Source organism: Juglans regia, chromosome 2 (genome assembly GCF_001411555.2).
Source record: "Juglans regia cultivar Chandler chromosome 2, Walnut 2.0, whole genome shotgun sequence".
In the NCBI taxonomy this organism is placed as follows: Eukaryota; Viridiplantae; Streptophyta; class Magnoliopsida; order Fagales; family Juglandaceae; genus Juglans; species Juglans regia.
This window is the reverse complement of record NC_049902.1, coordinates 30,427,210-30,438,370: the sequence shown is the minus strand read 5'-3', so window position 1 is coordinate 30,438,370 and position 11,161 is coordinate 30,427,210. Positions and strand designations below refer to the sequence as shown.

The window sequence follows — 11,161 nt, the reverse complement described above, 5'->3', positions numbered from 1 at the left end:
TCAGTCAATCAATCGCTATCATATTCATTATTGTTTTACCATCTTCTTCATCATATTGACTTAAGCATCGAAGGATCAACGAACCTCGATGTCCCTCTCCCGTAGTAGTTACTGTGCAGGTGATCGCTCGTATACCGGGGGTGTGGAGTTGTCCAGGCCTGCGAAATACGACATTAACACATGCATTTATCGTGTATATATATATATTCCGAATCCCAGTCGCCTCACATGACTTCAGTACCATATGCATAAGTACCATATATATTTATATAGCCACAATAATCAACGAATTTTCTGTATATTATAATTAGTAAAATCTAATATCTTGGAATTAATAGAGGGCCTTCCTCTCAAAGACAATCACGGGACGTCAAAGACACAGCAATATCAACTAATTAGGTGTGTATCCTTTGGACTTGTTCCTAATTATTCTCCCCATAGCATTTAGCTTGCATGCATTGTCCACTTTAACGGACGTCGTTTCGCACGGGCTTTCCATATATTGGCCGGTAAGATCTCACTTCTACCTTCAAATCGTATAATATTATATATATATATTTATATATAATATATACTCACACTATTTTTATATGGAAAGGTCGTTTTCGGCGTCAAAGTTTTGAAAAAAATAAAAAAATACAGAGAATTAAACGCCGACTAAAAGACGCGGTTTCTCATCAGTCATCACCACTCCGCGTGGTACAGTCCCCTTCATCCAAAACCAAGAGCTTTCAGCTAGCTGACAGCCTTTAATTTCAAAGGCTCCCCAAGTTGCCTATGCTCTATATATGCTAGCTCACTAGGTCCTCTTCCTGCTCTATATATGCATATAAGCCAAGCTAAGAAGATATCAACGTATTTCTACTGAAAATAACGCTAACTAGTGCTATGGTGGTCACCAAAAGTCCATTCTTGCTGCGCTGCCCTCCATTTCACGGAACGATTCCTTCTCTTTTTCTTTTTAAGGAAAATTTATATATATATATGCTTAATTATTCTTTTAAACTTTTAATTTCCACGAATTTGTATCTTGATCATTTAAAAGTTTCACTTTCAATGTTCTCTATTCGTTTTTTTTTTCCCAGCTGAAAACAGTCTGATGATCATCATTTCATGCCTTACAAACGTTCGGTTATTTTCTCTATTTTTTGGTTCATCCCCAGCCCTAGACAATATATTTATATATATTTATATATATATATATTAATAAAACTCTTGGCTTCTCATGAGTCCCAGTTATTAAGGAGTGCATATATATAGATATATATATATATATATATTTATATATGTAAACTAGCTAGCAACTTGCAAGCAGAGTAAACTGACTTTTATGGTGCTTTGACTGGGATATTTCTTGTCTTTGAACGGCGGTACTGCATGTTGTTTCCTTTTGCGTAAGATCCTGATTTTGTGAACAAAGTTATGAAGTTAGAATGCGCATGTCTAATTTGTTTTTCTCATCAAAGTGGGAGTGAGCAAGCTAGGGTTGACATGAGCCTGATGGGAATCGATCAGAAAATGGGTTTACCATTTAGGGGTTCAAGCTATCTATATATCCTTCTCTTTGCGAGTCATGAGTACACAAGGGAGATCAGGGACCAACCAAGATATATACCCTAGCTAGGCAGGCCTTCTATATATTATATCATGTCCAGGCCAATCAAATTACCAAAAGTAAGATATATATAAAATTATACGTGGGATCATCCTGTCACTAGCATATCCCCACTATATATGTACAGCTGAATGCGACACTACTACCTTTGTAAATATATATATTTATATATATATATATATCACTTTAAAGTTCATCGAACTTTTGCTTTAAAGCTGGGAAAACCTAGCTACTTTAAAGGAAAATTATCAATATTCCAAATTTGATCACTGTGTTTTAAAATTTTTTTTTTCAAAACGTTAAATGATAATTAGTTTGAAGGCAATAAGACCATTCCTAATCTTATTAGCTATCAAATTGGGGTGTTCATCAAATTGGTAGTTTGAAAATGATATTACAGTTAAATAGGTGGTAATTTGAGAATCAAGTGTAATTTCCCTTCATATTAATCAATCTGTCAATGATGATCTATTGGTTTTCACGCAAGCAGCATTTGAAAACTTCAAATAGTGCGTGGATAAACTAGGCTAATAGATCATTGAAATTTCTTAAAATTATGGTCCAGATGCAAATCGGAAAGAGAGAGGAGATATATACTCATGTATGAACAGTACTATAATATTTAGATTTTATCATAATATATATATATATATATATAATCAGCTTGCAAGAGACATATCAAACAAAAAAAAAATTAAATTAAAGATCCCATATCGCAGCCTATCGATCCAAACAAGTTAAAAAGTTAGTATCATTAATACGATAATGCTTCATGAATCAGTGTCTTATTAGCATTGTGTATAAATTAATCACATGCAAGTTCTGTAGAAAAATAATAAATTTTTGACCAAAACGCATTAGCGGGATGCCAGTATGTATCCGCGCGGCCGACGCATGAAAGAGTGAGCGGAGAAATTATCCATGCATGACTTCTAAAGGTAACCTCCAGAGTACATAAAAATCTAAACTCGCCCGGTTTCCTTGACTTCAACTCTATAATTGCAGCTTCAAGTCACCGACCGAGAAGATTCTGGCGAAATGTAAAGCGAGTAGAGGTTGTTGCGAGTATCGTTACTGTTTGTCCTAACCTTTGACTTTTTAAAAAAGTCAATCTGTTAGGAATCAGGAAATGGTATACGTGTGGGAAGGAAAAGACTTCAAAACAAAGCTTTTTAGAAAGTCTATGATCTCCTTCTCTCTTTGCTCAATATATAACCGAACCCAGTCTTCAGTTTCCTCACAAGGCTCTTTACAGTTCTCAGACAATCTAAAGTCAGCTCCTTCTTCTCTCTTCTGCTCCCTCTCTCTCTCTCTCTCTCTCTCTCTCTCAGAGCAGCACCAAGTTCTTGATGAGTGATTTTGGGCGCATGGAGGACTGGGATTTGCAAGCTGTAGTAAGAGGGTGCATAAATGAAGCCCGGCCTACAATCTTTGGGAACCCAAAATCTTGTTTTGCTCCTTTGAGTGCTGTAGAAGATGACCTTTTAAGTTTTCCTGAAATCAGTGAAACCGCAACGGTTCTAGACGAACTGGATAAGCTTTACAAGCCTTTGATCTACCCTGTCTTGCAACCCGTTCCCTCACAAACCATCCTTGCCAGCTCCGTATCTGTTCCAAAAGAAATCAAACAACCAGAACAGAAGCCCAGTATAAAAGAACCAAGAAGAAGGTTGGTTATTTGGTACTGTAAAAGTTTTGCTGTGATCTATAATATATTTGCGACTTTAATCCAGATTTCATATATGTATTTGAAAGCTTATTGATTTTCCAAAAAATCTGATACAATTTTCAATCCCCTTGTACTGCAGCAGGAAGAATCAGCACAAAAGGGTGGTCCAACATGTGACAGCAGCCGAGGGACTTTGCTCAGATATGTGGGCATGGAGGAAATACGGTCAGAAACCCATCAAGGGATCCCCATATCCGAGGAGCTATTACAGGTGCAGCAGTTCAAAAGGGTGTTCAGCAAGAAAACAGGTGGAACGGAGCCCTTTGGAGCCGGGAGTCTTCATTGTAACCTATAGTTCAGAACACAACCACACCCGTCCAACTCGCCGAAACTCCCTTGCTGGCAGCACTCGGAGCAAATTCCCAACACCTAAAAGAAAAAACAATTCTCCAAGTTCTTCCAAAGTCCTTTCTCCAACAACCCCTTTGATGGCATCCATCGAGGATGAGTTTGTGCAAAGTGCGAGCTTGAAGAAAGAGGAAGAGCAAATGGTGCAAGAAAATGAAAATAATGGCACTTTCAATATGCCTGATATGATATTGGATAGCGATATCGATCTATTTCCAAGCCTTGAGGATTTTGACGAATTGACCGCGGAACCGGCCATGGATGGTTGCTTTCTGGATCAATTATTAGATAACTTTCCTGTACCTTGGTTCGTCGAAAGATCCACAGCCGTAAGTGATGGTCACTGACACGAAGGGGCATCTGCACGCAGATCACATACTCAAGCTGTTGCAGTTCTCGCCACAGATTGAAATTGTAATTTTATTTTTCCTTCTTTTTTCTCTCATCCGTTCTTGTCTTGTAATTTAGAGTCCAACTTGGCTAAAAGGGCCTTTCAGGCATCGGACAAAGACGTGCGTTTGTGAAGAATGTAGGGTATATCAAGAAAGTTGGGTTGAACGATCCGACTTAAACCAAACATTACTGTAGATCTACTTAATTTCCACCATCATTAAAATAAGGATTAGGAAAACATCATCTCTAATCATTAATTTTCTTTAATCGGTACAGTTATATATGTATGTCAAGTTGGATTTTATAAGAGTTTTTATATGAGGCCAGACATTAACCCACTGGCCCGCACTGCCCTAACTGTAGGGGAAATAATAGCAAATTGTGTTATTTTATTCAAACAGGATAAGCTATATAATTATGACCCTTAATGAACATGTTCATGAATCCTCACATTCAAACATTCAAATCATTTTTTAAATCGTTAGTCTTAGATCATCAAGCTGGTACTCATGCTGAATCCTTTATTTGGAATTGCACGCAATTCTGCTAATTTGATCTTCCAACTAGTACGGAAAAGAACATTTTCAAAGGGATTATTAATGCAGTTTTAAACTTTGGAAGGCTTTCCACTATCACATAACTTAATTTACAGTTGAGGGATCTTAATTTATAGGATATATCTAATACTGCGTTCTGCATGTTGTGTGTGCATGCATGCAGCAGAATCTATAAACTCCAAATTAATTAAATCACATAACTTTTCTGTAAAATCTTAGGGATCAACCAACCCATGACCCTATCAACACAAGGCAAAGCTAGGTGATCTCTATATAAGTTCTGTCTCTAAAATTAAGTTACGAAAGCACGAAAAGAATACTTGATCTATACTAAAAAACAATTAACCCTAGAATATTATTGTAAAATGGTAATTGACTAAAACTTCGGCAGCTTGCCCGAGCAGGCGTCCCTCACTACAAGAAACGCGTGCGCGATGCATCATGTATATATGAATAAATTATAAAATTTTGAATTTTTTATGAGTTACTGAAAAAAGATAAAAACTGATATATGCTTTTATTAGGTTTTGTAAAAGTGGGTAGGAAATATAAAACATGTTTTATATTTGGATTTGAGAAAATGCGTACGTACGTAGCAGCAGCTAATTGATTCGAAAAGTTCATGTTTTTTATTATTAATTTTGTGAGATCATGAGTTGCTTTTTAGATTTTTGTGGAAGTTCTTGTGTTATTTGTGTTTGTTGAAACCTAAGTAAATGATTATAATTTTTTTTATTAGAAATAGAAAATTTAGGGAAATTTTAGTAAGACCTTTGAATTGAAGTTAAAAAAACTATCTTAAATAAAATAAAAACTTGATGATGAGTCCAAACATGAATGCACTACTCACAAATTCTACTCGATGATCCAGCATTAGTATGGTACTGATCGATCGATCGAGCTAGCTTGGTGCTGGCTTGGGTACCCGTACTACGTACCTCACTTTTCGGCCTCTTATCTGTGTTGATATTTTATAAAACAGAAATTATGTTTGTAGTCCATTTAAATAATAAATATGAGAAACACATAAAAAAATAATTTTTTAATAATAATTTTTTTTAAACGATTACGCGATACTTGTGCACTCCACGACGTTACGTAAATAGCATTACTTGTTTAGAAAAATTTGGAAAGCTGATAAAATGTAATGCATTAACAATAATAATATCGATCTCTTGTACTATATGTCCGATTTGATGGCACTGGTATGAATATAGCATTAATATTAAATAAACATAATCATATACATAAAACAAATTGTTAGCATATTTGAGCATCAGGTAATAAATATAACTCTTAAGAGAGCATCAACATTAGTAATTTTCTCGCTAAATTTTGGTTTGAAATCGCAATTCTCTCTCTCTCTCTAAAAAAAATGACCTATTTATGAAAAAAATTCCTCACTTGTGGGAGAGAAAAACGTGATTACAATTATAATTTTTTTCTCTCTCTTCAATATTCTCTTTATAATTTTGTTATATTATTAATAAGAAATCTCTCAAATTTTACTAAAGTGGAGATAAGGAACTAATAACTCTGTATAATATAATAATCTGCAAATTAGGCCCTAAATAACTTCGATCATATTGTAAATACATGAATGTAGTAAAATACATTCCATGTATTTGATGGATAACCATTAGAATTCTGAACCATTCATGTATTCCTATTTTCAATATTCATATATCATCTTGATTCTTGTATTGTCATTCTCTAAGTTTGTGTATCTATTTAATGTAATGTATCCTCTCATATTTATAAAAGGGAGTCTTGAGGAGGATTTATTGTAGACAAATAGTAAGAATGTTGAGAGTAATAATATTGAGTTCCTGAAGAACTAGTTTTATATATTGTAATCTTTCAATTATTTTGTTACTTTTCTTTAATTTTACAACACGTTATCAGCACGAGACTGTAGCTAACTGTTGTGTTCTTTTGATCTTTGGTAAGATATTTGTGAACCATTTCTCGACCACTGTAAGTTTTTATTCTATAAATATTGATATATGTTTATTGCGATAAAAATCATTCTATAAAATTTTGATATGATCTATGTGATATTATATAGAGTATAATATTATCATATCAATGCGACAAATATTCTTGTATTCTATTTGTTAGTTCAATTTTAAATATTTCTTTCTCATTCAATACAATTAAGGAAAGAAATGAAGCATCCTAAATGATTGCTCTAAATCAATAATTTTATTGAAAATTGAGTATCTCACAATAAAATATCTATTGATTCTATGGGGTAGTTTAAGGGAATAATACGTGTACTAGAAGAACATGATTCACCCAAAAGCTCGTTATGATTAAATACACCTGAAGTTGTACATTTGAAACTTTGTAGAGAAACAAAAGCCGCCAATGATGATATTTTTGAAATGAAACATATAACATATTCACGTTTCAAATGTGCTTCTACAGTAGCAATATTGAGTGCGAATGTTCACTAAGTATTTGAACTAATATCCTGTTTACTAGTAGCTGAATAAAACAAGCTGTTAATAAAAAAATACCAGTCTTGTCCAATTGATTCTATTACATTCTCTTGAACAAATGAAACCCCTTTTCACATCAAAGGAATCTGTGGTCTCGGACATGGACTTGATAAAAAAAAAACTATCTAAATTATGGAGCGTGTACTCAAGATTTATCAAAGAAAAGTGCTTCATACCACCAGAAGTGAAACCACACCATGACAAAACAAGATGAAGATAAAGATTTGCTTAATAAGTCTATAAAGAAATATGAAGCTAAATATCACTATTTTGGTATGAAATGACATTGGTATCAAGCATCTATGAAGGAAAAAGAAAAATGGGTCAAAATGAATTTTGCTAACTACAAAAATCCAGAAGATCATCTAACTTATTTTTTTAATCTAAATATGATGGTCCTAATTTATCTCGATATTTCTGATTTTTTTGTAGATCCAAACAGAAGAAATTCAAAGAGGATGATATTGAGCTCCTGAAAAGCTAAGTTTACATTGCTATTTTCCAAATCTCCTGAAGAGAAGATAATATTTTAATTAGTAATACATATGACTATGCCAATTAATTTTATTTCTTTATTACATTATATTTGAGTAATTATCTCTTAATACATCTTATTATACTTTCTTTTGCATTAATAAAGTTTTATACATATTTTTGTTTATAAAGAGACAAATTTTATTGATGCATTGATGAATTCTAAGATGATTTATAAAGATATGTATCTGGCAAACAGTTGTACAACACACAATTCTTAAGGATAAAAAATATTTCTAATATTTGACATTATAGAAAGTCAACGTCAATACAATATCTAGGTCATCAAATCTAATTGAAGGTTCTAGAAGAGCCGATACCTTGTTGCCAAAAGGAACAAAGTTTTGTTTTGATGATGGTTTGTATATTCAAAATCTAGAAGAAATTTACTGAATTTTAAATATATTTGCTATAATGGTTATCATGTTGAAACCACGAATGAAGGCAGTGATGAATATATTTAAATTAAAACAATAAATTTGGACCAGAAGCTCATATTTGAAAAACTACAATATTTCTCTTCTGGGTTATATTATACAACATTGAGAATCATTGAATCACATGTTGTAATGCACCAGAAGTGCTCTAATCCAAAAACCTTCATGCTTTGGCATGATCATCTTGATCATTCGGGATCAATCATGATGCATTGAATAATTGAGAATTCATATGAATATCCTTTAAAGAACCAAAATATTATTTTATTCAGTAATTATCCATGTGTGACATGTTCCAAAAGAAAACTAATTGTCAGAATATCTTCTTCCAAGGTAATTATTGAATCAACATCTTTTTTACAAAAAATCCATGGAGATATATGTGGACATATACATCTACCACGTAGGTCATTTAGATATTTTTATGGTTTTAATATATGCATAAACTAGATTGTCATATGTTTGTCTACTTTCTACTCAAAATATTGCATATGTTAGACTTCTTAAACAAATTATTAAATTACGGGCTCAATTTTCTAATTATTCAATTCAGTCTATTTGTTTGGATAATGTAGGAGAATAAATTTAGAATTTTGATGATTATTGCATGTCAGTTAGAATTAATATTGAATATTTTGTTGCTCATATACATACTCATAATGGTTTAGCTGAGTCATCTATTAAACGTCTGCAATTAATTGTTAGACCATTACTAAAACTACTTGTCTCTACTTGGGGATATGCAATTTTGTATGCTCAATCATTATTTCGAATAAGATCAATTGTGTATAATAAATATTCTCCATTGAAACTTGCATTTGACCAACCATCAAATATTTTTCATCCTCGTATTTTTTTGTTGTGTTATTTATGTTCCAATTGCGCATCCCCAATGCACTAAGATGAGTTGTTAATGCAAACTTTGAATTTATATTGGTTTTGATTCTCCCTCTATCATTAGATACCTCGAGCCCTTAACTGGAGACTTTAAGACTCGTTTTGAAGATTTTGTTTTTGATGAAATAGTCTTCCTACCATTAAGAGGAGAAACGTTGTCAGAAGCATAAAAACAAATAATATAGAACACTTTGACGCTATCTCATCATAATTCACGTACAAATTAATGTGAACTAGAAGTTCAAAAGATCATTCATTTGTAAACTATTGTAAATTAATTATTAGATGTCTTTACTAATAACAAGAAAATAATAAACTTTCACATTCCAACTGCTAATACTCCAGCAAAAATCGATATCCCAGTATGACAATCAAATAATACAACAGTTAATGAGTCTAAAATAAGCCTGAAACGTGGAAAACCTGTTGGTACAAAATATAGCATTCTCTGGAAGAGAAATTCACAAAGAAAGGAAATCGGTGCTACAAAACAGACAACAAGAGCTATAAATCCATCCAAAATTTTTGCCTTTCTGCACAAAATTCTCCCAAAACATAATACCTTAAAGTGGAATCCCTTGAAGAGGAATCTCCTGAAGAGAAAATATACCTTAAAATAATGAGATCTCAATATATTATATAAGTACAGGAGAATTATTTGATAAAAATAAAATTGTTGTCGACAACATATTTTCATTTAAAGTTACTATTGACATCACCAGAATTGATAATAAAAATGAACAAAAAATCGTTGATAAATGTCGACATAGAAATGATTGACCAAAAAGTAAAGAATCAATTCATGGAGAATTGATGTTGCTAGCAAAATATGAAGTATTTGGACCTGTAGTCCAAACACCTAAGAGTGTGATGCCTGTTAGATATAAGTGGGTATTTGCATGTAAACATAATGAGGAAAATAAAATTGTGAGATGCAAAGTACGACTTGTTGCATAAGGTTTCTCGCAGAAACCCGTATTGATTATAAAGAAACGTATTCCCCTTTAGTGGATGCAATTATATTAAGATTTTTTATTAGTTGGTAGTCATAGAAAGTTTAGATATGCATTTAATGGATGTTGTTACATCATATTTATATGGATTACTAGATAATGATATTTCTATGAAAATCCCTGAAGGATATAAAATACATGAAGCATGTAATTCAGAGTCCTGAAGTATTTATTCTATTAAGCTACAAATATTTTTATATGGATTAAAAAAATCCGGACACTAATGGTATAATCTTCTAAGTGAATGTTTAATAACATAAAGATTTTAGAATAATCCAATTTATCCATGCGTTTTCATAAAAAGTAAATTTCATATTTACTATTATTCCGATATATGTAGATGATTTAAATATGGTTAGAACTCTAGAAGAGCTAATAAAAACCCCAAATTATGTAAAAAAGAGTTTGAAATGAAAAACATTAGAAAAATAAAATTTGTCTTAGTCTGCAAATTGAGTACTTTTCAAATGGAGTTATTGTCCATCAATCAACATATCCCAGAAGAAGTCCTGAAACACTTTTACACAAACAAACCTCATCCTTTGTGTACTCCAATGGTTGTCCGATCACTTGACGTGATAAAAAATCAATTTCGCCGTCTAGAAGATGATGAAAACATTATTGGTTTTGAAGCACCATATCTAAGTGCAATTGATGTTTTGATGTATCTTACAATTTGCATACTACCAGATATTGTATTCACAGTTAACTTACTAGTAATATATAATTTTGCACCGACTCAAAGGTAAATGGAATGTGGTTGAACATATTTTACACTACATTCGTGGAATGGTTGACATGAGATTGTTTAATCCAAAATGATCAAATCCTCAATTAGTTGGTTATGCAGACTCGGATTACCTTTCGATCCACATATGGGAAGATCACAAACAGGATACCTGTTTACTTGAGCAGGTACATCTATTTCATGGAGATCTGTCAAGCAATCATTAGTTACTACTTCTTCTCATCATTCAGAAATTATTTCAATGCATGAAGCAAACAATGAATGTATTTGGTTGAGATCAGTAATTCAACAAATTCAATATAAGTGTGAATTATCCACAAATCAAAAGAGGCTATATCAAAGGTGATAGAATCAAGTATATTTCACCAAAATTATTTTACACACGA

At 32.5% G+C, this 11,161-nt stretch overlaps 1 protein-coding gene across 2 annotated transcripts; it reads left to right on the top strand.

The window, feature by feature from the left end:
* Window positions 1–2,848: 2,848 nt before the first annotated feature.
* Window positions 2,849–4,442, top strand: LOC108983872 (probable WRKY transcription factor 29). 2 transcript variants are annotated; one of them, XM_018955647.2, is made up of 2 exons: window positions 2,849–3,284; window positions 3,424–4,405. In XM_018955647.2, the coding sequence occupies exons 1-2, from the start codon at window positions 2,965–2,967 to the stop codon at window positions 4,037–4,039; spliced, it is 936 nt and encodes a 311-aa protein (XP_018811192.1). In that variant the 5' UTR covers window positions 2,849–2,964; the 3' UTR covers window positions 4,040–4,405. The 2 variants fall into 2 exon arrangements, with proteins under 2 accessions (XP_018811192.1, XP_018811193.1); XM_018955648.2 differs by having other exon boundaries at window positions 2,850–3,284; window positions 3,427–4,442.
* Window positions 4,443–11,161: the final 6,719 nt, after the last annotated feature.

Bases quoted from the DNA above. Each gene is read 5' to 3' on its own strand.
- LOC108983872 (XM_018955647.2), top strand. From the start codon at position 2,965: ATGAGTGATTTTGGGCGCATGGAGGACTGGGATTTGCAAGCTGTAGTA. The intron at 3,285-3,423 runs GTTGGTTATTTG...CTTGTACTGCAG, and splicing joins ATAAAAGAACCAAGAAGAAG to CAGGAAGAATCAGCACAAAA.